This window comes from Balaenoptera musculus, chromosome 15 (genome assembly GCF_009873245.2).
Source record: "Balaenoptera musculus isolate JJ_BM4_2016_0621 chromosome 15, mBalMus1.pri.v3, whole genome shotgun sequence".
In the NCBI taxonomy this organism is placed as follows: domain Eukaryota; kingdom Metazoa; phylum Chordata; class Mammalia; order Artiodactyla; family Balaenopteridae; genus Balaenoptera; species Balaenoptera musculus.
The window spans coordinates 24156400-24184144 of NC_045799.1; the positions used below are offsets into that span (position 1 = coordinate 24156400).

Consider the following 27745-nt stretch of genomic DNA (forward strand, 5'->3'; position numbering starts at 1 on the left):
TTTTTAAATGGCTATACTACCCCAGGCAATCTATAGATTCAGTGCAATCCCTATCAATCTACCAATGGCATTTTCACAGAACGAGAGCAAATAATCTTAAAAATTGTATGGAAACACGAAAGACCCTGGGTAACCAAAACAATCTTGAGAAAGAAGAACAGAGCTGGAGGAATCATGTGCTCTGACTTCAGATAATACTACAAAGCTACAGTAATCAAAATAGTATGCTACTGGCATAAAAACAGAGACATAGATCCATGAAACAGAATAGAGAGCCCAGAAATAAACCCACACACTTATGGTCAATTAATCTATGACAAAGGAGGCAAGAATATACAATGGAGAAAAGGCAGTTTCTTTAGTAAGTGGTGCTGGGAAAACTGGACACTTACATGTAAAAGAATGAAATTAGAACATTCTCTAATACCACATACAAAAAAAACCTCAAAATGGGTTAAAAACATAAATGTAAGACCTGAAACCATAACACTCCTAGAATAAATCATAGGCAGAACATTCTTTGACATAAATCACAGCAATATTTTTTTGGATCAGCCTCCTATAGCAAAGGAAATAAAAGCAAAAATAAACAAATAGGACTTAATCAAACTTAAAAGCTTTTGCATAGCAAAGGAAACCATCAAGAAAACAAAAAGACAACCTACTGAATGGAAGAAAATATTTGCCAATGATATGACCAATAAGCAGTTAATATCCAAAATATATAAACAGCTCATACAACTCAGTATCAAAAAAACCAAACAACCCAGTTAAAAAATGGGCAGAAGATCTGAATAGACATTTCTCCAAAGAGGACATGCAGATTGCCAACAGGCACATGGAAAGATGCTCAACAATGCTAATCATCAGGGAAATGCAAATGAAAACCACAGTGAAATATCCCCTCACACCTGAAGGAATGGCTATCATCAAAAAGACCACAAATAACAAATGTTGGCAAGGATGTGGAAAAAAAGGAACCTCTGTAAACTGTTGGTAGGAATGTAAATTGGTGCAGCCACTGTGAAAACCGTATGGAGGTTTCTCAAAAAACCAAAAATAGAACTACCAAATGACCCAGCAATTCCACTTCTGGGTATATATCTGAAAAAAACAAAAACACTAATTCAAAAAGATACACGCACCCCAATGTTCATAGCAGTATTATTTACATTTGCCAAGTTATGGAAGCAAGCTAAGTGTCCATCACAGATGACTGGATAAAGAAGATGTGGTATATGTATTCAGTGGAATACTACTCAGTCATAAAAAAGAATGAAAATTTTGCCATTTGCAACAACTTCGATGGACTTGAAGGGCATTATGCTAAGTGAAATAAGTCAGACAAAGAAAGACAAATACTGTATGATATCACTTATATGTGGTATCTAAAAAAAACAATAAACTAGTGACTGTAACAAAAAAGAAACAGACTCAGATATAGAGAACAAACTAGTGGTTACCAGTGGGGAGAGGGAAGGGGGGAGGGGTAACATAAGTGTAGGGGATTAAGAGGTACAAACTATAAAGTATCAAATAAGCTACAAGGATATACTGTATAGCACAGGGAATATAACCAATATTTTATAATAACTATAAATGGAGTTATAAACTTTATAGACTATACTGTACACCTGTATCTTATATAATATTGCACATCAACTATACTTCAATAAAAATAATTAAATTTAAGAAAGCTTTTAAAAATGCTGTTGCTAAAACATTAATTAATAATAGTAGCCGTACTAGCCACTATCTTTTAATAGACACGTTGATCTCCGCTTCGGAGACTACATATCCCAAATGCTCTTTGCTTGGGTTCCACCGCCCATTGCATTCTGGGGCTTGTAAGTCCGGAAGTGAGTGGATGATTCATCGGCCCGCAGGCGCAGTGCTCCGAATTCCCGGAAGAACAGCAGAGAATCGCAGGATTGTGCGGGTGGCCGCGGTTGCTGCTGCAGCGGCGGCGCTGACAGGGCACGCGCTCTATGCCTTTCCGGCTGCTCGTCCCGTTTGGCCTCCGTGTGCGCTGCTGCCCCTGCACCATGGTGCGCCCGGCCCGGATGGCACCGCGCCCGACCCCGCCCACTACAGGTGAAGGGGGCAGGCTCCCCGCCCTTCCATAGTTGGGGAATGGGAATCCCAGACCTGGTCCCTTCCCTATATCCTCCTCCCATCCCAGACCCCCCACCCTGACCTGCTCGGACCCGCCACTGGGCTCCTCGCAGAAATCAGGTGGTGATTACCATTTTCCGGCCCTAATTCTTGTCCTTTCCCTCTGCCTGGTTTCGTTTGGTGGCCCTCTGCCTTATTTCTCGTACCACCGCACCAGGGAGCGAGTCAAGGCCCTGTTCTACCACGCCTACGACAGCTACCTGGAGAATGCCTTCCCTACGACGAGCTGCGACCTCTCACCTGTGACGGGCACGACACCTGGGGCAGGTAGTGCGAGCGGAGGAGCAAGGGGGCGGCCTGGGTCTGGCAGTCCGGTCCTAGGCGGGCGGGTACGCTGGAGCTGGTGGCTTCATGATCTCACCGGTTCCAGAAAAACCTCCTAGCCAGGGTGGGGTCGCGCTCCCCCCAATTCAGGCCAGCACCACCAGGATCCACCCAGCCTCCTGGAAAGTTGGATTCCCATAGTGGAAAAAGGCTGGGTTAGCCTGGTGGTCTGGACCTCCGGTCTCTGGCCACAGCAGTGACAGACACCAGCTGTTGGGACTTGGGCAAATCTCTGGAGGCTTAGGATATGTGGAAGGGCTTCAAAAAGTCAGAAGACCCAACCCCTTCATGTTATAAGTGGGCAAACAGGCCTAGGAGGGGATGTAACTCTCCTAAACATGGAATTTCAGAGCCTTTGTTGTTAGTGTAACTGAAACCCACTTCCCCCATTACCCTCACATCCCTGGCTGCTTCTTAAGATCTCAGCTCAAACTGTCACCTTAGCATCAGTTCCCCTAAATACCCACCCCGTACAGGTCACTCTCACAAACCACCCTTTTTATTTTCTTCGTAGCACTTCTCACTCTGATACTGTCATTTTCACTTATGTGTTAGTCTTTCTCACTTCCACTAGAATAAAAATCTATGAGAGATGGAATTCTCTGTCTTGTTCCTTGCTGAGTAAGTGAAGAATCATTGCATTTAGCTGAAGCTAACCTTGATTAAACACTGTGCTAAGCATTTTACTTGTGTCATCTCATTTAATTAACACCCCTAGGAGTTAATTGCTGTTATCTCTGTTTTACAAATGAATATGCTAGGGACTGGAGAAATTAAGCTCAACATAAATTGTGCTGGTTTTCGTTTTTTAGTTGAAAAAAGTAATACAAGTAAATGGCAAATTCAAGCAGTACAATATCATATAATAAAATAAATATCTCCCATACCCTAGAACTCCAACCACTGTTAACTTTCTTGTGTATCCTTCCAGAAATATTTTTGGTTTATACCATCATATAGGTATGTATATGTGTATCTTTTAAAATAACCTTTTAAAGGTGTAACTTATATAAAATGCACCCATTTTAAGTGTGTAGTAACCACCATCACAGGATAGACAACATTTCTGTCACACTGGAAATTTCCCCGGTGGCCCTTTATAGTTAATCCCTCCACTACCACTGGCCCAAAAAACCACTAATCTGCTTTCTGTCTATATGTCTCTTTTAGAAAAATGCAGTTAGAATACAACACACGACACTGCCTATTCTGTACCTTGTCTTTTTCATTTAACTATATAATTTGAATGTTTTCCCCTTAGCCCATAGAACTCTTGATAACAATCTTTTTGACCACCTCATAGTTTTGCATTGTTTGAATGTATTACAATTTGGTTAATCACTTTTCAACTGGTATACATTTGGGTTATATCTAGCTTTTTGCTGTTCTAAAAACAATATTGCCATGAGCATTCTCAAGGCTACAGTTCTGTGCACTGCGAGATAAATTCTTAGATTTGGAAAGCCTGCGCTCTGAGCTACAATCTTATACTGCCTCCCTATGGTGGAGAAGAATGCCAGAGAATATAGGCAATGTGTTTAACTACAGTCGAGCTATTTGCATAAGATGTTATACATCAGCCCACCTCCCAGGTACGTTAAATGGGTCAGAGGTTCCCGGCGATTTTCACGATGGCTTCTCTGTTGTGATTTCAAGTGGGACTGGCAGAGGCATCGCTGTGCTTCACTTATTAGTTTTTGGGGTCTCTGACCTGGGGCAGCCTTAATAACTGGTGTTTGATTTTCTTACTAAGCAGCTGGGGTTTTTGTCCTTTTACAGTTTTTCTCTGACTCTTATTGATGCTCTGGACACCTTGTTGGTAAGTGTCTCATCTATTCCTTTTCCTCTCCAACATTGCATAACCAATATCCTTCTTCTTTTGGTAGCTTTACTGTGGGTGAAAAATGAGTTCTTCACCTGGGCCTTTTATTTTCATCTTTCATTTTGATCTTTAATTTGGGGGCAGTGGAAAGCCAGTGGAATTTTTTCAAGAAGAGGGTAGAAAATGAGATTCCTGTTTTGAGAAGATCACTGGCTACAATGTGGAGAAAGAGTCATGTCATCATTTAACAAACATTTTTTGAGTAATTGTTTCATGCACTGTGCTCAGCCCTCTGGGGGAGTGCAGGAATGAGTGAGGCTCCTGCCTATACAAAGATTCTCGTAATCTGGAAAGAAATAGATGCCCTAAGAGTTGTGGGGATAAACTTGCTGGAGTCTTTTAAAGGAAGAAGAGGTTAATTTCAGCTGGAGGAATCAAAGGATTCCTAGAGAAGGTGACATTTAGATAATCGAAGATAGGTTGGATTTGGAAATGGGAAGACATAGGGTGAGATTTCTGGTAGAGGGAACAGCATGTCTGAGGGCAGAAAATCAGGGAATAGTGGGTACTGAAGTCGACAGAAGAACAGTGAGAGACATGGTTAGAAGGATAGATTAGGTCTAAATCATAGAGGGCTTTGAATGCTGAGATAGTCAGGATTGTTTTGGCTGCAGGTGATAGAGACTCAAATCAAACTGATTTAGACAGGAAGGAAATTTACTGAGTCAGATAACTAAAAAGTCCAGGTAAAGACTGACCTCAAAGCCAGCTGGTTCCGGACATTTAAATAACGTCATTAGGAATCTCTTTCTCCATCTCTTATTTCTGCTTTCTTTGCTGGCTGTATTCTCAGGCTCTCCTTAAGCTGGCAGGGTAGCCAGTGGTAACTCCAGACTCACATCCCACTCATTTAGTAACCTGTGTGTGGAGAGAATTAGTCCTTTTCCATTAATTCCATGGACTGAGTCTCACTGATCTGGCTTGGGTTACACATCTATCCCTGAATCAATCAGTTGGCCAAGGGATATAGTACATTGGCTGGTCCAGGTGAAGTGCCCATTCTTGCAGCTGAGGGGATGGAGTCAGCTTCTTCAAATTACAGGAGTGACTGTGGAAGAAGGGTGATTCCTCAAGGGAAAACTGGAACACTGATATCAGAATAAAAGGCATCAGGATTGCATTTGACTGATGGTTTAAACAAAAGGGTTTAATTTTCTCAAGTATAAGAAAATCTGAATGAAGGTAATTTCTAGCATTGGATCAGCTGCTCAACTGTGCCATCAGAGACCGCATGATCTTTGTATCCTTCCATTCTACCATCATTAGTATACTGACTTTCATTCTCATGCTTAGTACCTCATGGCCTAAGATGGCTGCCACAGCTCCAGAAATCAAGTCTGCTTTCAAAGCAGAAAAAGAGTAAAAGCCGTGCCAACTGTGTCTTGTCCCTTTCTATTAGGAAAACAGAAGCTTTCTGAGAATTGCCCCTAGTAGACTTCACAAAGCTCAGAATTGACTGGGTAACACAATCACCCAGTAGCAAATGAGACTGAGAAAGCAAATATGTGGATTTCTAGCCTCTATGGCTGGGAGCTACAAGGGTAAAGAAGACTGAGAATCAATGTTGGGCCAACCAACCTGCAGTATTTTCCATGAGGATGAATGTGACAAGGTTAAAAACAATAAATATCCACTGTAAATGTCAAGCTAAGATTTCCTTATGTGGTCTACAGTCTTTATATTGGTTTCATTTAAATGAGTACATAAAAATTCTTAAATTGGTACCAAAGAATTTACTTTACCAGTCTCTTGATACTGGGTCTGTGTGATTTCCAGCTCTCAGTGTTTTCTCCTGTTATCAGCAGTCCTAGAACAGAAACTGTAGGTTTGAAGTTGAGTAAGTGGGAGTCACACCAGCATAGGATCCTAGACTCTGAATCTAGCATCTTCAGTGCCTACAAGCCTGAGAGCCTCACTGTCAGGTCTCTCTTTCCTTCAGATTTTAGGGAATATCTCAGAATTCCAAAGAGTGGTTGAAGTGCTCCAGGACAACGTGGACTTTGATATTGATGTGAACGCCTCTGTGTTTGAAACCAACATCCGAGGTGAGGGCTGCCTTCTAGGGCCCTTGGAAGAAAGGAGAATGTGGAATTTTGGCTTCTGTGTAAACCAAGAGGTGGTAAACAGGATCTTAAGCGCCAGCCTTGCCAGGGCACTTGGCTCAAACAAGATTGACAGAGCTCTTCCCTCCTGTAGGGTTGGGTAGGGAGGTCTCGGGATCCCTTATCAGTTTCAGACATGAAAGTGAGCAGGGGACAGAGAAAAGACTGAAGAGAAATATGCCAGGATTACTCACATATTTAACATATATTTGGTACCAGGCTTTCGGCCAAGAGCAAGAAAGATGTAATCCTTGCCTTCTTGTAGCTTATTGCCTATTGAAAGTTTGTTAGAACTTTTTGCATTCTTGATAGAAATGTTTTATATCTGTGTTGTCCAGTCCAGTAGCCACTAGCTACATGTGGCTGTTGAACATTTGAAAGGTGCCTACTGCAACTGAAGAACTGAATTTTTAATTTCATTTAATTTTAATGGATTTAGATTTAAATAGGGACATGTGGTTACTAATTACTGTATTACATAGTGCAAGTCTAGGGTATTAGTTTCCAAACCTGGCTGCCCATCAGAAGCATTTGGGACATTTTAAAAAGTTCAGCTGTGTAGACTCCACTCTAAATCTAATGAATTGGGATCTCTGGGTTGGGTCCTACAGTCAGTATTTTTAGCAGGTTCCCAGTGAATCTTTTTTTTTTTTAATGAATCATTCATTTTATTGAGGTAAATTTACATATACTGAAATGCACAGATCTACACATTTCAATGAATTTTGACCCAGTGATTCTTTTTTTTAAAATTAATTAATTAATTAACTAATTTGTTTATTTTTTTTGGCTGCGTTGGGTCTTTGTTGCTGTGGGTGGGCTTTTTCTAGTTGCGGTGAGTGGGGACTACTCTTCGTTGCAGTGCACGGGCTTCTCGTTGCAGTGGCTTCTCTTTGTTGCGGAGCGTGGGCTCTGTGCACGTGGGCTTCAGTAATTGTGACTCGTGGGCTTAGTTGCTCCGCGGCATGTGGGATCTTCCTGCACCAGGGTTCGAACCCGTGTCCCCTGCATTGGCAGGCAGGTTCTTAACCACTGAGCCACCGGGGAAGTCCCCTATTTATTTATTTATTATTAAAAAAAAATTTTCACATGAGAACATGGTTTCTTTTTATTTATTTATTTATTTTTGGCTATGTTGGGTCTTCGTTTCTGTGCGAGGGCTTTCTCTAGTTGTGGCAGGCGGGGGCCACTCTTCACCGCGGTGCGCGGGCCTCTCACTGTCGCGGCCTCTCTTGTTGCGGAGCACAGGCTCCAGACGCGCAGGCTCAGTAGTTGTGGCTCACGGGCCTAGTCGCTCCGTGGCATGTGGGATCTTCCCAGACCAGGCCTCGAACCTGTGTCCCCTGCATTGGCAGGCAGATTCTCAACCACTGCGCCACCAGGGAAGCCCCCCTGTTTATTATTTAATGAACACTTATTGCCTAGGTTTTACTTGTGGGATTCTTTGAGGCCCGGGTTGAATGTGGGTTTTTCCAGATACATTTTTTGTTTACTCTTGCCATGTGGCTGGAGACATTATCTGCTAAAACCACCTTAGGCTAAAGGTTTGAGGTTTTCTAGACTACTCAGTTAGGGTGAATTCAGTCTGTAAAACTTAGTGAGTATCCGTTTGTGGTTATTAATTCTTAGGAGAGATTTTTTTTCTTCTCTTTACTTGGCATTGAGAGTTGAGGTATACAGTTTTCCTTACTCTATGCTAGGGGAGGTGTGTAGGGTTTATTTTTAATTCATCTTTACACAAGGTATATAATTCTTCCAGATCCCAACTTCATGGAGGGATCTTCTATCAGACTTCCCACTCTGGGTAGGTCCTGCCTTTGTCTCTTATTCCTGGTCTGCCAGGAGGAGGGGAAAACTGAAGCTCAAGGTCACCAGTTTTTTCAGTGGGAGGGCCATTCAGGATATCTGTTTAACCATATTTCCAGATATGTAACTTTTGTGTCTTTTTATAAGTCCTAAATATTATGTAATAAATTGAAATAGATAAATGAATAAAATGAAGGTAGTAAGTATCCCCCCTTGGTCTTGGGGTGACTGGGAGACAGTGACCAAGTGCAATGAGCATGGACTTTGGAGTCAGACAGACCTGGCCCTACCACCTACTAGATGGATGACCCTGGGCAAGTCACTTTACCTCTCTGAACCACAGTATCTCTGTCTGAAGAGGGCACAATAGTACCTAGTGCTTGGTATACAGTAGGGACTGCAAAAAAATGATAACTATTATTTTTGTGACCCACCAAGAGAAAAAAAACTTTATGAACTTAACACTGTACCAGTGTGGGGGGTTAAGGACTCCTCTTTTGCTACGTGGCTCCAGCCCCTTCCCAGTGAGCCACTGAACAAAGCATTAGGTTTAATTTGTACAAGGGAAAGACTGGTCCTTAGGATTCTGACACTTGCTTTTTATACCATCTGTAGTGGTAGGAGGACTTCTGTCTGCTCACCTGCTATCAAAGAGGGCTGGGGTAGAAGTGGAGGCTGGATGGCCCTGCTCGGGACCTCTCCTGAGGATGGCTGAGGAGGCAGCCCGGAAACTCCTCCCAGGTAAGACCCACATGGAGATGGGGCAGAGATGAAGTCCGGTAGGTCCTGCTGCTCTTGCTGGAGAAGAGAGTGGCTGTGCGGAATTATTTGCTCGTGTTGCTCACCCAAACACTTGGTCTTTCTACCTCTTGGCGCCCACCATGGAAATCAGGAGAGTCCTTGGCATTTTGAGGGCTAGACTAGGATGGATGAGCTGACCTCATTACTGTTTGCGAGGAGCGCTGAAGGCCAGCCTGGTGGCTGGAAGGCTCTTGCCCTTATTTGAGTGAGTGCTTTTGCCCCCTCCCAGGCCCACACGCCACTGGAATGAAAGGGTTCCAGAGAAGAGCCTTGGTGTGAGCGTTCGGAACCCCTGGTTCTAGACTCGGCTCTGACAACCAGTAGCTTGACCAAGCCGCTCTTCCTCTCCTTGGTTCAATTTCCCCGTCTATCAAATGGGAGTCATAATTCCTGCCTCCCTCTGGGGAGACGTAAAATGAGGTCAGAGAGGAGAAAGTTCTTGGAGAACCTCAAACACCACTGAGACACGAGAGGGACTTGTTTTGTAGCTGAGCCATGTCCAGGGCTGCAAGCCAAGCTGCAGTGTTTGTCCAGAGGGGCAGTAGCTGGGCTCGGCATCATCGGCAGGACGCTGTGTTCTCTTCAGGGTGTGGTGGAGGCTCTGAGAGCTGTTCACACCCAAACACATTACGCTGTGCTTTCCACCAGCCTCTTGGCCATCTCACTTCTCCCCTTCACCCAGGACTTGCCTCTCATCCTCGGGGAAGAGCTGAGGAGAGTGAGCGAACTGGGTTCAGGTCTCACTCACGGCCTGAATGTCTCCTTACAAACGTCATGTCCTGTGTGACTCATCCCTGGAGTGAAACTCTGTCTGCTGGCTCCCTTCTTTTTTTTTTTGTATTGAGAAATATACATATTGAAAAGTGCATCCACGCTGAGAAACAGGATTTTGTCACCTCCCCACCCCCTTTTTAATACTGCCTGACTTCTCTGAACTATCCCTTTGGGCCCTTCTTGCTTGTGACTTGAATCCTCCTTGCTTACCACTCATGTCTGCCAGATAGCAAGTTTCTCTTCTTACAGTAAAGTTGCTGGACCTTGTGGTTCTTGGAAGTTTTGACAACTTTGTTCACAGTTTGGTGACGCACAGGCTGCTTTGGGGTTGTTTGACCTTTCAGCCTGGAGAGGAAATCTCTGCCTCTTGACTTGCTGTCTAGTTCCTTGCCTTGAATTGGAAGGCACTGGGGTGAGGTGGACAGGGCACTGGGCCCGTGGGAGGGGGAAAGGGAGTGGGCACGTGGTAGTCATTCCCATCCCAGCTCTGTTTGGCTCTCTCTGTGATCTTTGAGTCACTTCTTTACAAGCCTGACCTTTCCTACCTGTGAATTGAGGGTTGGACCACATTGGCAGTTTCGTGGTTTATATCCTTTTTAAAAAAAATGACATAGCCCCTGAAACTCTTTATTTAGAGCAGGGATCTTAAACTGGCTGCTCTGGGACTGTTTACAGTCTGCAGATGTGTTTCATTTGGTCAGAATGGTGTTTTAACAAGTAGATGAATGACTTCTTCATTGTGCCACCAGCTCCCCCACTGCCTGTGGCTTAAGCCCTGCCTGCTTCACACTAAGTTACTTGCCTGGCCTCTGAGGCATAATATAAAATAAGTAAAAGTAGAGCTGCTCTAGCTAAAGTGAGCATGCATGGAGTGTGATACCCCAGAGCACAGCCCGCTGCTTCCTTGCTCACCACAGGCAAGAGCCCAAGGCATGAGGAGCAGTGTTTGACAGCATCTGGGTTAGGTGGCCACTAAGGGCCCTCCAGTTGTGACATTTATCCTTCTCTGGCTCAGTCTCTAGCAGATCACCCAGGAGACAAAAGGGAAGTGCTGGCCAAGGCCTCAGGCCTTGGTCTTGTGTCCACCCATGCCCACCTCCCCGCTCCTATCTGGGGTCTTAATTTTGCGATTGTTCAGCCTTTCAGACCCCCACTGGCATGCCATATGGAACGGTGAACCTGCTTCACGGCGTGAACCCGGGAGAGACTCCTGTCACCTGCACAGCAGGGATTGGGACCTTCATCGTGGAATTTGCCACCCTGAGCAGCCTCACCGGTGACCCTGTGTTCGAAGACGTGGCCAGAGTGGCCCTGATGCGCCTCTGGGAGAGCCGGTCAGATATTGGGCTGGTAGGTCCGCTGCCACTCTTCCTGTCTAGCTCAAGTTGGCCACCTTGGCCCTTGCTTATGAGGCTCAGGGCTCTGAGCAACAAGTTGCAGTCCAGCCGAAGGAAACTAAGGGTGACCTCAGGAGTGGTCCAAGACTTAGGCTCACAACACCGAAAGTAGACCAAGCCTCCAGTTCTTGCTTTGACACAGAGGGGAGGAGAGCATGAGAGCACATCCTCTGGCAGGAAAAGGGGCCGTGATAAGCTCTGGCTCCTTGAGCGTCTCTGATTTCTAGGGAGTGGGTCATATGCTTCATGCCCCTGACTCACTCGGTGACCTTAGATCGTCAGCCTATCTGGCCCTCATTTTTACATATTTTTGTTTGTAAAACTGTGTTTCTTAGAACCAGAAGATTTGAGAGATGTTGAATGGCTGTTCCATGAGAAAATGATTACCGGTCAATTAAATTTGGGCAACACTATAAATAGTATCCTTTTTTCGGAGAGTCATAATGAACACGAGCAGGTTAAAGGTTATGAAATCCTATGATAAATTCGTCTATTTAACTTTGCTTAACTCAACGTTTCACAAACTTATTTGACCCCAGAGCTTTCCTTTCCCCTCCAAACCTACTCACCTATGGAAATTTAACACACCTTGGGCCAGATCATCTCTAAGGTCGGTTTCGGCTCCTAAACTAGATGATCCAGTGAAACTAACAGTAATTGAGCCAAAGCTGTCCAGGAAATAGCACTAGATTTAGTCAGAACTGAGACTGAGCCCCAGCCTTACTATGTTGAAACTGTGTGACCCTGGCCAAGTCACTCAACCTTTCTGATCCACAGTTAACTTCAGCAATAATACTGATGGATTAATACCTCCTTGCTGAGTCATTATGACTTATAAAGACTGTGTTGTCCGAAAGTGATTCAGGTGGAGGCACGTTTTATGCAAAGTCTGGTTCTAAGTCAGCTTGAAAAGTGAAACTTGTGTGAGGACTCCTTGACAGTCCCTTAAGAAGGTGCCACTCTGGAGACCTAGAGTAACTCCCTTAGTGTCCAACACAGGCAGTTTTTTCTCTAGCTCGGGAACCATAGTGGCTCCGTGACCACCCTGCCCACATCCTCTCAGCCCTTTATCATTTCCGTGCACACTGGCCTGTCTTCCAGCTGCCATCACCCATGTCTCTTTGGCTACGGGCCTTTTCTGCTGCCTGGATCCTGCTCTGCTTGCCCTTGGCTGGAAACGCCAGGTCTTAAATGCTACTCCAGAGCAGTTCTCAATCAGTGGCTGATACTGATGGGAGTTTATGGACAATCACCCTTGTTCCCCAGCCCTCGGGTGGGACCGTGCCGAGGCTCGTGCTCTACACTGACTCCCAGAGCTGCCCGGCGGGATGGAGCTCCGTTTCCCATGGTGGTAACTTGCCTGACGGCACACCCTTTATGGGCTGCCTCCCTGCCCTGCCTCACTTTTCCCCTCCTCTTCCAGAGTTTCCAGGGACTCACCTTCCAAACCAACTACTTCCTGTCTTCCTTGCTGGGGCTCTGCCAAAACTAACACAGGACAAATTAGCTGTTTCTTTGAATGAGTACCAGGTGAAGTTATTATCAGCTTCCATTGGGGTCTAAGTTATATGGACTGCATATCTCTTCATTTAAATCTTTAAAATTTATTTTTAAGTGGTTCACAAGTCAGAGGATACAAAAAAGTACCCAGTGACACCTGTGACCTGTCCCCCAGCTACCCAGTTCCTCTCCTTACAAGCAACTACTCTATCAGTTTCTTGGATGTCCTTCCCAAGTTGATGTATGGAAATACGGGAAGTATATCTTATGTCTTTAGACCCTGGAATCGCATGCAGATTCTCAGGCTGAGAAGTCTGAGACAGACTGTGGGAACAGCACGTTCTCATCTCCCAGCTCACACTCACTCTAGACAGGGCATGAACACTCCAAGTCATGGTTCTTTTTTCAGTTGTTGACCAGTGTGTATAATTAAGTCCTCCTAAATGTGCATGAGAGGTGTCTCCACTGTACATATATGCAAGAGAGCTGGCCATGATCCAGCCTTGCCCCCCAACCCTGTACCCTGATAGCCTGCGTGTCTCCCAAGAAGCACTGGGGCGCCTGCCTTGTATATCACGGGACAGTCAGGGGTGTGGGGACATCCTTGTTTGGTCTTGGGCCCTCCTTTGACACCACACGTCTCTCTCCCAGGTCGGCAACCACATCGACGTGCTCACTGGCAAGTGGGTGGCCCAGGACGCGGGCATCGGGGCTGGCGTGGACTCCTACTTTGAGTACCTGGTAAAAGGAGCCATCCTGCTTCAGGATAAGAAGCTCATGGCCATGTTCCTAGGTAAAAAGGGCAGGGTAAGGGGGCTTTTCCCCATGGTTTTCCCTATTGACATGCAGTTTATTTATAAACTTTCAGTTGCTCCCAAGTGCCTACAGAATCAGCTCTGCATTCAAAACCACCATGGACTTAACACTGCCCACTCGAGGCCCACTACACCTTTTCATGCCTTCCTGCAAGAGCCGACTGAACCTTGCTGGCTGCTCTGTATGCAGCCCTGGATTTTTTATTTCCTGGCCATTGTACATGGTGTTTCCTTTGCCTAAAATACCTTTCTTCCTGCCTTTACGTGTCCAAATTCTGTTCACCCGTTAAGGCCCAGCTTAAATGTCACTTTGCCCAGGAAATAGCTTGATTCTTCCTCAGAATTTAGGGCCTTCAGCATCTTTTTTTTTAATATATAAATTTATTTATTTATTTTGGCTGCGTTGGGTCTTCGTTGCTGCGCGCGGGCTTTCTCTAGTTGTGACGAGCCGGGGCTACTGTTCGTTGCGGTGCACGGGCTTCTCATTGCGGTGGCTTCTCTTGTTGCGGAGCACGGGCTCTAGGTGCGCGTGCTTCAGTAGTTGTGGCACGTGGGCTCAGTAGTTGTGGCTCGTGGGCTCTAGAGCGCAGGCTCAGTAGTTGTGGTGCATGGGCTTAGTTGCTCCACGGCATGTGGGATCTTCCCAGACCAGAGCTCGAACCCGTGATCCCTGCATTAGCAGGCGGATTCTTTTTTTTTTTTTTTTTTTTTTTTATTTATTTATTTTATTTATTTTTGACTGTGTTGGGTCTTCGGTTCGTGCGAGGGCTTTCTCTAGTTGCGGCAAGTGGGGGCCACTCTTCGTCGCGGTGCGGGGACCGCTCTTCATCGCGGTGCACGGGCCTCTCATTATCGCGGCCTCTCTTGTTGCGGAGCACAGGCTCCAGACGCGCAGGCTCAGTAGTTGGGGCTCACGGGCCTAGTTGCTCCGCGGCATGTGGGATCTTCCCAGACCAGGGCTCGAACCCGTGTCCCCTGCATTAGCAGGCAGATTCTCAACCACTGCGCCACCAGGGAAGCCCTTTTTTTTTTTTTTTTTTTTTTTTTTTTTTTTTTTATTTATTTATTTTATTTATTTTTGACTGTGTTGGGTCCAAGCAGGCGGATTCTTAACCACTGCGCCACCAGGGAAGCCCAGCATCATTTTTGTAGTCAGCTATCATCACAGTTACAGCTCTTCTAACTGAGTGCAGCATCCAGGCCTTATTCATCTGTACTTCCCACAATGCTTTGCAGGAGGTAGCTGTAGATTAATGCCTGTTGAATAATAGCAGTTTACCCTTCAGGCCCTTAGACACTAGTAGTAATGATATTGAGGAATTGTTGGGCACCTAATAATAATTATAGCTACCATTCATTTATTCAGCAAATATTTACTGAGTACCATTGATGTGTTAAGTTTTGTGCCAAGCACTGAACATGGACTATTTCATTTCATCCTTACAACACTGTTTGAGATTGTCTTATTTATTTGCATGTTTTTGGTACTTTGTTCATTCATATAATGCTTATTGTGCATATTTATTATGTACTATCTTCATGTTGCGGATTCTGCAATCAACAAAACAAAGTCCTAGCTCTCATAGATTTACAGTCTAGGGGGAGTTATAAGTTCAAGTTCCCACTAGAATGCCAGCTCCCTTAGGGCTGGACTTTGTCTTATTTGCCACCCCCCAGGTGCCTGGCACCTGGTAGGCACTCAGTGAATATTGTTGAGTGAATAAATGACTGCACAGTCCCATGAGGTATATAACATTACTCTCCTCACTTTATAGATAATAAGACTGAGGCTTAAGAGGGAAAAACTTGCCCGAGGTCACAGCTAACAAGTGGTAAAGCTGGAGCTGGAATTTGAGCCTGGAAGTTTGCCTCCAGAACCCATGCTCCTTCCTCTGTGCCTCCTTGCATCCTAGTCTGCTTTGAGACTGGGCCACCCTAGGGTCTTGCAAATGTTTAAGTCCATCCTTCTGTTGCCAAAGCCTGCTTTTTGTGTCCCTCATCACTGATGTGTCCATCATCTTATCTCCTCTGCAGAATATAACAAAGCCATTCGGAATTACACCCGCTTTGATGACTGGTACCTGTGGGTGCAGATGTACAAGGGGACTGTGTCCATGCCAGTCTTCCAGTCTCTGGAGGCCTACTGGCCTGGTCTTCAGGTAGGAACGATCAGAGAGGGTGGTCCTTTTTCTATGGAACCGGCAAAGCAAGCTCATTCTAATGTATAAGTCAAAAAAGTGCTCGAGCACTTTTTTTTGGAGGGGTGGATTGGGGATGGGAGAGGGGCTTAGAGTGAGACAGATTTAAAGTTCTGCCAAACTGAATTTTCCAGGGGGAACTTTAAGGTGTCAGGAACTGAACTTCCAGTTTGCTGTGGAATGTTGTACCACTTAAAGTAGACAGGGCGGTAATAGCCATTGGCAATAACCATTTCTCCACTGGACATTTCTGTCACGTATCCTCATTCTTGACAGTGGGCCTAGGAAAGGGCATGACAGCAGCTGGGGCTGCTCTGTCTGCCATCATTATGTGTCTCCATTACATGGTCTGATAGAGTTGCAGCTGGAAGGGATCTTAGAGCCCATATAATCCACTCCCTGTGTGTCCTAAAATATTTTTAGTATTTTTATAAACAACTTCTTTTTAATCTTAAGAAATTAAGAAAAGGTAGTAACATGTAGATGGTAGTAAATTTTTAAAGCACAACAAGGAATACAATGATAAGTCTCAAGCCCCCACCCTCAGATTCTCTCCCCAATCCAGCCCTTGTTGTCAGTTTTCTGTACCTCTTTCCAGAAATCCATATACATAGATATATGTATATTTATAGCCCCCTTTATTCTTTACATAAATAGGAACATTTTTATTCTTTTTCACTGTATGTATCTTGGAGATTATTCTTTATTGATACATAAAGATCAATTTTACTTTTTTAAACAGTTGCATGTATTCCTTTGAATAGATATATTGTCATTTATTTAACTTGTTCCCCATTATATACTTTTAGCCAACCCTCTCATTTTATAGATGGGGAAAGAAGCTCAGCGAGAACTTGTTGATAATATTAAATATTGGTCCAACTCTTCTAAGATCTTCAAATTTACTTGAGTGTCCCCTAAAAGAATTTTGAAAAATTATAGAGCCCCATGCATGTTTTTAATCTTATGAGTTTAAATAGTTGTATACCATTCCTTTTTCTCCTCCAACTCATATTTCCATTCTGCCACTCCAACAGGATTTTATCCTAATTATTATATTTTATAATATATATATAATTATATATATAATATATATTAATATAATTATATATAATATAATTATATATAATTATATATATAATTTATATATAAAATATATTTTATATTTTATTTGTCTCTGTGACAAAATTTGTTCATACATAGAAATTTAAAATGTTTTAAAATTTCCCGTGATCATAAGCTCTGAGTATTAAATTTGCTTTCTTCTGGATTTAGTTATCATTAGTATGTAAATGATTAAAACAACATTTACAGCTTACAATTTTTGATGATTATAAACCTGAAAGCAATTTTATTGGAAGTGCATTTCTTAATGAGATTTTGGGGGCCTTTTAAAGTTTTTAAGTAGTTCGTGTATTTGTGCATGAATAATACATATTGCTAAAACAGGGCACGGTTAAGCATCAATTTTATTCCTGCTTTTCATTTTTTTAGATGTAAGTGCCGAGGAGCCTATGCACATAAATAAGTAGATGGAGATGGAAGGAGTTTGATATTGTGGTATCATTCAGTTCTTTGAAATCATTAATAGACTGAACCATATAAAATTGCCAGCATTCAACCATTTTTGGCCTGCAAATGTGGCAGTATTTTATGGTTCACTCTTTATATGGTTAAAAAAAATCACAAATGATCTGTCATCAAAAATTATTTTTAATGATGTCTCTGCTGACAACTTGACCAGTTCCTCTTTCAATTTTTTGAAGGCAAAGAATTGAAAGCCATCTGATTTGCAGAAGGATTTGTTACCCAGTGGTTAGAGCCATTCATTTTTCTCAACACCTACACTAATATTTTAAATTTAACCTAGTTCAGTGCTCAGGATGTTTTTATATCCAAGGACAATGTTCCGCAGTAAGGCTGGAGACTGTTGGTGGGTACACCTTGCTTTTATAAGATGGTAGAAGGACAGTTGTGGAAGAGATAGAATGGGTTGCCTGCCTTTGTGTTGTAAGCATCTTTTCAAGCAGATCCATTTTAGGAAAATTAAGGATCGGGAAATCTATTTCCTTAAAACTATTTTTGACTACATTCCTCTTGGAAAACCTGCTTGTACCACCCAGCCATACAACTGATCACACCCTTTGACTTTGCCTGATTCTACTTCTATGCATGTTCCTCAAGAAAATAATTGACCAGGGAAAGATGCAACCTGTACACGGATATTCCCAGCAGCAAAGTTCATGACAAAGAAAAACTAGAAATGGTCCAAATGCCCAGTAATGGAAGAAAAAATAAATGATTGTATTTTTTTCTTTTTTTTATTGTGGTAAAATACACATAACATAAAATTTACCATGTTAACCATTTTGAGTGTACAGTTCAGTGGTATTTATGTTCATGTTGTGCAGCCATCACCACCATCCATCCCCATAACTCTCTTCACCTTGTAAGACTGAAATTCTATACCTTTTAAACAATAACTCCCCGTTCTCTCCTCTCCTAGCCCCTGACAACCATCGTTATTATTATTTTGTTTAACATCTTTATTGGAGTATAATTGCTTTACAATGGTGTGTTAGTTTCTGCTTTATAACAAAGTGTATCAGCTATACATATACATATCTCCCCATATCTCCTCCCTCTTGCGTCTCCCTCCCACCCTCCCTATCCCACCCCTCTAGGTGGTCACAAAGCACTGAGTTGATCTCCCTGTGCTATGCGGCTGCTTCCCACTAGCTATCTGTTTTACATTTGGTAGTGTACATATGTCCATGCCACTCTCTCACTTCGTCCCAGCTTACCCTTCCCCTCCCCGTATCCTCAGGTCCATTCTCTACATCTCGTCTTTATTCCTGTCCTGCCCCTGGGTTCTTCAGAACCTTTTTTTTTTTTTTTTTAGATTCCACATATATGTGTTAGCATATGGTATTTGTTTTTCTCTTTCTGACTTACTTCGCTCTGTATGACAGTCTCTAGGTATATCCACCTCACTACAAATAACTCAATTTCATTTCTTTTTATGGCTGAGTAATATTCCATTGTATATATATACCACATCTTCTTTATCCATTCATCTGTCGATGGACACTTAGGTTGTTTCCATGTCCTGGCTATTGTAAATAGAGCTGCAATGAACATTGTGGTACATGACTCTTTTTGAATTATGGTTTTCTCAGGGTATGTGCCCAGCAGTGGGATTGCTGGGTCACACCACCATTATGTTTTCTGTCTTTATGATTTTGACTACTCCAGGTACCTCATATCAGTGGAATCATACAGTATTTGTCCTCTTGTGACTGGCTTATTTCATTTAGCATAATGGCTTATTTCATTTAGCATAATGTCCCTCAAGGTTCATGCCTGTAGCATGTGTCAGAATTTCCTTCTTTTTAAGGCTGAACAATATTCCTTTGTATGTATATACCACACTTTGCCATCTTGGTTTGTATAGGATTTGTGTGCTTTATGTGTGGCACTTTTCCTGCTTTAAGAAGGGGTCCTGGGGTTATTTCTCTGTGAGGTTATAATAACACTAATAGCTAACATTTAGCTGACAGTCTGTCTGGCACATAGAGGTGATAAATATTTATGAAAGAATGATTTATGTGCCGGGCATTTTACACAGAATTATCACAACACACCGAGGTAAACGATGTTTCATAGATGAAGAAAGGAGGCTTATAGACATTAAATTTGTTCATTTACTCAGCAAATATTTGGGTGCCTGCTGTATTCCAGGCCCTGCACTCGTGAAGTTATAGAGGGCGAGACACAAAGAAAAACTTAGCCAATTCATAAAATAATAAGTTGCAATGAAGGAAACAAATTAGAGGCTAAAAGAGAGAATATGGGGTGGGGACTTACTTTAGATAAGAAGGCCTCTCAGAAGTGGTGATGCTCAAGCTGATATGTGAAGAACTGGGGTGGGGGACGATATTCCAGGCAGAGGAAACATGATGTGTGAAGGTCCCGAGGCAGGAAAGCGTTGGGTGTTTATCAGAGACAAAAGCAGCATGGCCACAGTCCAGGGAAGGGAAAGATCGGTCAATGGAAAGTCAGCAGTGGCCAGGTTGCGCAGGGCCTTGAGGGCCATGGTGAGGTGTCTTGACCTTAAGCCGAGCCTGTGGAAAGCCACTGAGTAAGACAGTTACTCTGGCTGCCTTGGGGAGAGTGGACTGGAGAAGACAAGTGGTAGGACCAGTGAGGAGGCCTTTGAGGTCATCCCAGTGCAAGATGCAGGTGAACAGGTGGTGGCTCTGGAGATAAAGAGAAAAATCTTTATGTTTTAGAGAGAGGGAATTGATAGCAGTTGCTGATGGAATGGATGTGGGAGTGGGGGAAGAGGGAGGAGTCAAGGATGGCCAGCAGGTATCTGGCCAGAGTGGAATCAGTGGAAGGTGATGCCGTTTACTGAAAAGGGAGAGAGGTGAGAGGAGGGAGGCAACTTTGCGGGATAGTGAAGGAACCGATAGTTTTGTTTGGAAACTGTCAAGTTTGCTCCATCCTTGAGACATCCAGTGGAGATGTCAAGAAGGTCAGCTGTTTCCCTGTGAGCTTACACTAATATGAATAGCTACATAGAAGCACCTAGTAAAATTACAAGTGCATGTATTCTCAGATTCAGCAATCCCAACTCTGGGAATGTATCTTACAGACACACTTCACATATGTTTGAGGTGACATATGTATGGGGTTATTTATTGCAGCATTGATTATTGTAGCAAATAGCAAAAGATTGGAACCAAGCCAACCAGCTATCAATAGGGAACTAATTAAATTGTGGTCCAAGCAATGGAATACTATGCAACTGTATAAATAGGAGGAGGGAGTGCTTTATGTACTTACATGGAAAAATTGAGATGTATTGTTAAATGAATACAGGAAGCTACAGAAAAGTATATTTAATAAGCCGTATTTAATGTGGGGGAAATAATACATACTCATACATCTTTGCTTATGTTTACAAACTAATGCAAAATGGTTATTTGCTGGGGGGTAGGGTGTGAATGAGATTAAGTACAATCAATCTTTTTCTTATTCTTAGAATTTTGAATCAGATGGCTGACTTACCTATTTAAAAACAGTTAGTAGCCAGTATTGACTGAGCACGTACTGGTAGGCAGGGACATTGTATACAGCCTCTGTCCCTCACAACAATGTAAAATATATGTTGTATTTTGCATGTTAGAGACGAGGCTCAGAGAAGTTAAGTGTCCGGTTTGAGGCAGCACACCGAGTAAATGGCCGACTCTGGGTTTGATCGCAGGTCTTTTTGGCTCCAAAGCCTTTGCTTCCTCTTTTCCCTGAGGTTGAGTGTGGGGTTTTGTATGTGGGTTTCCTGCCTGGTGGCTGCTTGCCTGACAACCACTTCTCTCCTACAGACCCTCATTGGGGACATTGACAATGCCATGAGGACCTTCCTCAACTACTACACCGTCTGGAAGCAGTTTGGGGGGCTCCCGGAATTCTACAACATTCCTCAGGGATATACAGTGGAGAAGCGAGAGGGTTACCCGCTTCGACCAGGTAAGCAGCATCTCTGGCCCACTGCCAGCCCGCAGGCTCTGATTCTCAGAACCTCAACCCCTCGCCTTTCTATGAGGCTCCGTGCCTCGCAAGTGCTCACAGCTCCATTTTTTTCCCATCTGCTTCTTCCAGCGGCTCTGGATGGTTTTCCTTCTAGGAATTATTTTTCCCCCTTATTTTCAGAGAAGGAAACGGAAGCCTGGTGGGTTGAAATGGCTTGCCCAAGGCTGTTAAGTATAGGAGCTAGGACTGGAACCCAGGTCTCCTAATTACATCTTATGCTCTTTCAAACCGAGACAAGCAAGTGAGATGGAAAAAGCCAGGCTGATGCCTTTTGAATTCTTGCCATTGGGATTTCAGATGTGTAGGCAAACTTCGTTAAGTCAGTGGGTCAGGTCAGATAAGTTGTGCGTCTATGGAACGTTAGAACTTTGGAATGGACTTCAGGAGTGAATCATCTCTTCTCGTCCACCTCCCCACTTGCAGGTCAGCAGTCAAGATGTAGAGAAGAAAGGGACAACACACTTGATAACTCTTCTAAGTTCCTTTCCAGCTCCGATCTTCTGACTCACTGAAGGGAAGTTAAACATTGTGAGGAGAGGACGGAAAGGGGGGACAGAGGAAGGAAGCTGAGTCAGCACACAGTCAACTCCCCTCCCCCTCAAAATAGGTTACGTTCCCATTGTTTTAGGCTCTTCCCACCTGAATGCCTTTTAGCTGTGCGATGGGCCTTCGAATGGGTTCTGCCCATCCTGCCCTCCTCGGTTCCACTTCCTTCCTCCTCTAACCCTGTAGTCCTCTAAGTGATTGCTGTAGGAGTCTTGGAGGAGGACCAGAAGTGGAAGTAAAGCAGCAACTGGAAGGAGCAAATTAGTCACTTTTGACTCCTTAGAGGTTGCTGTTTTTAGTACTTCTCGTGCATCTATTCTCATGGCATTTTTTTTTTTTAAAGAGAAAATACTCAGATGGTATTGGATCCCATGTTCCCAACAGATAAAATGAAGACAGAGTTTGGGACTAAATGTAAGACTTAGACATGTGCATTCTCAAGGTTAGAGGGAACCTGAGAGGTCTTCTAATCAAAATTCCCCTGCAATAGCCCTGTCAAGTGGTTATCTCATCTTTGTTTGATTACCACCAGTGACAGGGGGCTCACTACTTAAGGAGGCAACATATTTTGTTTGCAGGAAGGCTCAGTGGAAGGTAAGGCACCACAGCCAGGAATCCAGAGATGTCTTAGACCAGTCACCCTTCCTATCCCAAAACAGTAGCAAATGGGAGATAAGGTACTATTCTATAATTAGATTGGCCAGTCCCTGACGCTCTGGTGCATGTATCCGATCAGCAGTGCTGGAGCACAGAACCTAGCCTAAAAGCCTCTGAAGGGCTTTACCTCCACCTAAGTCCAAATCTAAACCTTGGACTGTCACCCTCTTCTAGAGAGTTGGCTAGATATACAGGAAATTCAAGCAGTTACTAGCATACGCAGGCCCATGTGTGAGGAAGAGAAAACAAGAAACAAGATGCTTGGCCCTGGGCACTGAGTCGGCCAGCTGTGAGAAGCATAAGGAGAGGCTTCCCATGAGGACACCATCTTTTCTGTCTTTGAACACACACAGTGTGTTCATCTACCAGTAAATGTGCCCCAATCTTTGCTTAGAATATGAGTGATTAGATGAGCAAGTGTCTAGAGGCCTGTGGGGTAAAGGGAGAGAGAAGTAGGAGAAAACTGGAGAGATAGGCAGCGATCTTTTCTCCAAAAATAAGTAATGGAGTTTGCAGTAATAAATCAAAAGGGAGAAAAGTACTGATCAAGGGCTAGGAGGAAACAGGATGTAGAACATCAGGAGGAGACGTTGGTATAGGGAGGGGAGAGATGTTCTTTCCTCTCTGAGAAAAAAGAGGTGAAGAAGTAGGAAAGTCTGTTGAACTGTAGCTTCTGCCTACTGGGCCCACCCTAGAAATCAAATCTTTTCCATAACAGCTCTCTAGATATCTGAAAGCAACAAACACATTTTGCTAAGTTTTCTTTTCTCTGGAATAAATATTCCCATCTGGTCCAATTCCTGTTGGCTAGTTGGTGAATATTCATCTTATGATGGGGCCCATGTCTGAACGTCAAATTCCAGTTGTGGTGTAGAACAGGGCAAGACTGTTGCCTTGTTCTGGGCACAGAGAACTGATGGCTGCATCTTTGCTAGATTGAAAGTTGATTCTTGAGTATCTTAACCTTTGTCTTTTGGCCTATCCCATCTTGGAAAGGGCCTTGTAATGACAGGCTCATACTCTTTTAAGTTTTAGGATTAGGTTAGGCTGTAAGTGACAGAGACAAAGTAGTAGCTTAGATAAAATAGAAATTTATTTCTCTCTGGTTTTCTGGCCTTACATGACTCTCTTTGGTAGCAGGGACCTTAATCCCACACCTGCCTGCTGGGAATAGTTGTTAGTCTAGGTGGCCATGTGCTTGGATAAAGTTAGCTCTTCTGTTACTAAGGAAGAAGGAGGGAACAGATATTGGGAGATAGGCAGCAGCCTCTGCCACCTTCCCTATCCCAGAACCTGGCTGCCTGTCTCTGCCTTGGGATGGGAGTCCATGGTCCATTTTAATGCTAAGCTTCAGACTGGGTATATTGGCTCTGAAGATTCAGTATTGAGTAAGTTGTCCCATGTTCCCCCTAGTTGGGACCCTGTGGACATGGTGTGGAGAGAAGGAATCTCTCACTGCCCCAGGCAGTCCCCAAGCCTTCTCTGCTCAGCCACTGGGTGAGGAAGGTCTGCTTTGAACTTTGCAGAACTCATTGAGAGCGCCATGTACCTCTACCGTGCCACGGGGGACCCCACTGTCTTAGAACTCGGAAGAGATGCCGTGGAATCCATCGAAAAAATCAGCAAGGTGGAATGTGGGTTTGCCACAGTAAGTGTTTCCACGGGCCCAAGAATTAGGAAATGTCTCCCCCTGCTGCTAAAGAGCCTCTGAAATATTAGCACTGGAAGGGACCTTAGAGATATAAGTAATGCCTTTATTTTATAGATGGGGAGGCTGAGGAGCAGAAGCTGAGAGCCTTGCTAAAGGTCACAGAGCTAGTAGAGGTGGAGCTAGGGTTAGTTCCCAGGGGGTCTTGACTCCATGCCCTTGGCGTTCTCCCTGCTTCAGAGATCCTTTAGCTGTCGGAATAGGCTACTTGGCAAGGGTGAGTATTGTGAAACATTTTGCGAAAAGGCCTATAAAATGGATTCTAGAAGGGAATTACAGAGTCCCATAGCCTTATTTGCAAAGCCAGGGATCCTTAATGGAACAGCTGTACTGGTCTCACAGATATTTACTGAGTGTCTTTCACGGGCCAGGCTCTGTGCTAGGCTGAGGGTTATAGCAATGAAGAAAGACCAAGCCCCTGAGCTGACATTTTAGTAGAAAAAACAAAGAATGTGTATCTGGGAGACAGAAAGAAGGCCAGTGTGGCTGTAGGGCGTGAGCAAGGAGGAAAGTGGGAGGAGATACAGCCCCAGAAGTAGGCAGGGGCTAGATCGCGCAGGGCTTTGTATAAGTCGTGGGGAAGAGTTTGGCTTTTGTTCTGCTTGGAATGAGAAGCCTTGGGAGGATTTACAGCAGAGCAGTGACATGCTCTGATTTGTATTTTAGAAAGATAACTCTGGCTGCTCTGTGGAGAATGGATTGAAAGGGTCAAGGATGAGAGCCATGTCACATCCTTAGAGGACCCAGGCAGGCAAGACAGAAATAAACAGTGGTTACAGACATGTAAAAACCAGATGTGTAAGCAAATAGCCTGGAAGCCTATTTGCCAAAAAGCCCACAGAGGTTTTTCTTAGGGTAAGGAATTAAAAACAAACAAAAAACTTCTTTTTCAAAAAGTTGTAATGTGATTATATTCTATAAGTAAAACATAGATACATGTTTTTAAAGAAAAGACCTATATGTGTAGGAGAAATATAAAGCAATGATATGTTGTAGTTTCTAATATGCTGTATTTTGTGAAAAGCCAAAGTGGATGAGCCCATTGGGCCCTTAGGAACTCTTGACTTATTTCCATGAAAGTGAAGTCTTTTGGAGCCCTTCCAAGGAGAATGATGGGAACAGGCAACTGACTCCTTGGCCTTTGGCAAACAGGGCAAGAGAATAATAATTCTTGGTACATCAAGTCCATATTTTAGTCACATTTTTTTGGTGTAAAATAGATGTCTACTGAGAATTAGTTTCGTTTAAGAAAATGTATTGCTAATTCTGAGAAGCTAAAATAAATGTTTGTAGCAAGTAAACTTACTCATCCCTGACTGTAAACTCAGTATGAATTTCTCTTCGTAAAGACTCCTAATTAGTTGTTTACAAGAGCAAAAAACTTGGTAACCACCTTAATGTCCGTTAAGGGAGGATTAGCTAAGTAAATGATGCTACATTTTTACATCATTAAAAAGGGGATGATTAGATCAATGTTTAGAGTCACAACAGGGTAAGATAAAGGGGATGGGAGATTGTTGTATCGTGTAGGGGGGCCAGGGAAGACTGTTCTGATGAGGCAGCGTTTGAGCAGAGACCTGAAGGAAGTGAAAGAGCAGGAGGGCGTCTGAAGGAAGAGTGCTCCAGGTTGCAAGAACACCAGTGAAAAGAACCGGGCTGGGCATGTGCTTGTTCACAGAACAGAAAAGGCCATGTGGCTGGACCTGCGAGAACCAGGGAGAGAGCAGGAAGAGATGAGGTCAGGGAGGGAGCAGGAGCCAGATCACCAAGGACCTGTTAGGCCACGATAAGGATTTTGATTTTAGTCTATGGGAAATGGGATGTCAACAGAGGGTTTTCTGTGAAGGAGTGACAGGTAAGAGTTATGATATAAATATACTTTAGGGTAAGGATGGAAGCAGGAAGCCCAGTTGAAAATTGTGATAACCCGGGTGAGAGATGATGATGGCTGGGAAAAGGGCAAAGTTCTGAAAAGTTAAGTGATTTGCCCAAAGGCCTGCAGTCACCTAGTGGCAGAGCGGGAATGCCTGACAGGGTCCCCTGACCCTTTCTGCTATACTGTGATGCTGGTCTGACTTGCTTCCCTCCCCCACGTGGCAGATCAAAGATCTGCGAGACCACAAGCTTGACAACCGCATGGAGTCTTTCTTCCTGGCCGAGACCGTGAAATACCTCTACCTGCTGTTTGACCCGACCAACTTCATCCACAACAATGGCTCCACCTTCGATGCGGTGATAACCCCCTACGGGGAGTGCATCCTGGGGGCCGGGGGTTACATCTTCAACACAGAAGCGCACCCCATCGACCCCGCTGCCCTGCACTGTTGCCGGAGGCTGAAGGAAGAGCAGTGGGAAGTGGAAGATCTGATGAGGGAATTCTACTCTCTCAAACGGAATAGGTCGAGATTTCAGAAAAAAACTATGAGCTCAGGGCCATGGGAACCCCCAGCAGGGCCAGGAACATTGTCCTCCCCTGAAAACTATGACCGGGCAAGGGAGAAGAAGCCCGCCAAGCAGAAAATCCCACTTCTCAGCTGCCCTAGTCAGCCCTTTACCTCAAAGTTGGCATTACTGGGACAGGTTTTCCTAGATTCCTCATAACCACTGGATGATACTTTGTTTGTTTTTGAAACTATAACAATAAATCTGCTTTTGATGATCATGGTTTTCTATTTTACATATTGGATCATTTCGTGAGATTTCATTCAAAGAAAGGGTTCATGGCTAAAAACAATTGCGAATCTAGTTTGTTTTTCTCATACAGTTGGAGAAACAGCTAAACGTAAAAGACTCCAGGGGTTGATACTTGAATCTCCCTTCCTTTCAAAGTTCCCATTTTCTGGAGGGTGTTATAAATGTATTTGTTAGTTCTTTTTTGGTGGGGAGGGATTTTCATTTTTTACTTTTTATTTGAAGTATAGTTGACTTACAAAATTACATAAGTTCCAGGTGTACAACATAGTGATTAGATATTTTTATACATTACAAAATGATCACCACGATAAGTCTAGTTACCATCTGTCACCATACAAAGTTACTACAGTATTACTGACTATATTCCCTGTGCTGTACATTACATCCCTGTGACTTACTTATTTTATAACTGGAATTCTGTACCTCTTAATCTCCCTCACATACTTCATTCTTCCCCCCACCCCACCTCCCCTCTGGCAACCACCAGTTTGTTCTCTGTATCTATGAGTCTGTTTCTGTTTTGTTATGTTTGTTCATTTGTTTTGTTTTTTTATGTTTCACATATAAGTGAAATCATATGGTATTTGTCTTTCTCTGTCTGACTTACTTCCCTTAACATAATACCATCTAGGTCCATCCATATTTTTACAGAGGGCAAGATTTCATTCATTTTTGTGGCTGAGTAATATTCCACTGTGTGTGAGCACATGTGTTTGTGTGTGTGTATACACACAAACCATATCTTTTTTTTTTTTAACATCTTTATTGGACTAT

The 27745-nt window shown here is 43.6% G+C and overlaps 1 protein-coding gene across 1 annotated transcript in view; it reads left to right on the top strand.

Moving 5' to 3' along the window:
• EDEM2 (ER degradation enhancing alpha-mannosidase like protein 2) overlaps positions 1 to 26937 on the top strand; it is a 45663-nt gene extending 18726 nt beyond the window's left edge. The window contains 13 exon segments of the mRNA XM_036826925.1: positions 1887 to 2019; positions 2022 to 2094; positions 2333 to 2385; positions 2388 to 2442; positions 4279 to 4318; positions 6321 to 6426; positions 8905 to 9030; positions 11003 to 11214; positions 13413 to 13554; positions 15611 to 15735; positions 21159 to 21303; positions 24096 to 24217; positions 26378 to 26937. Coding sequence (XP_036682820.1) covers positions 1989 to 2019; positions 2022 to 2094; positions 2333 to 2385; positions 2388 to 2442; positions 4279 to 4318; positions 6321 to 6426; positions 8905 to 9030; positions 11003 to 11214; positions 13413 to 13554; positions 15611 to 15735; positions 21159 to 21303; positions 24096 to 24217; positions 26378 to 26878 — 1731 coding nt within the window. The 5' untranslated portion in view covers positions 1887 to 1988 and the 3' untranslated portion in view covers positions 26879 to 26937.
• Positions 26938 to 27745: the final 808 nt, after the last annotated feature.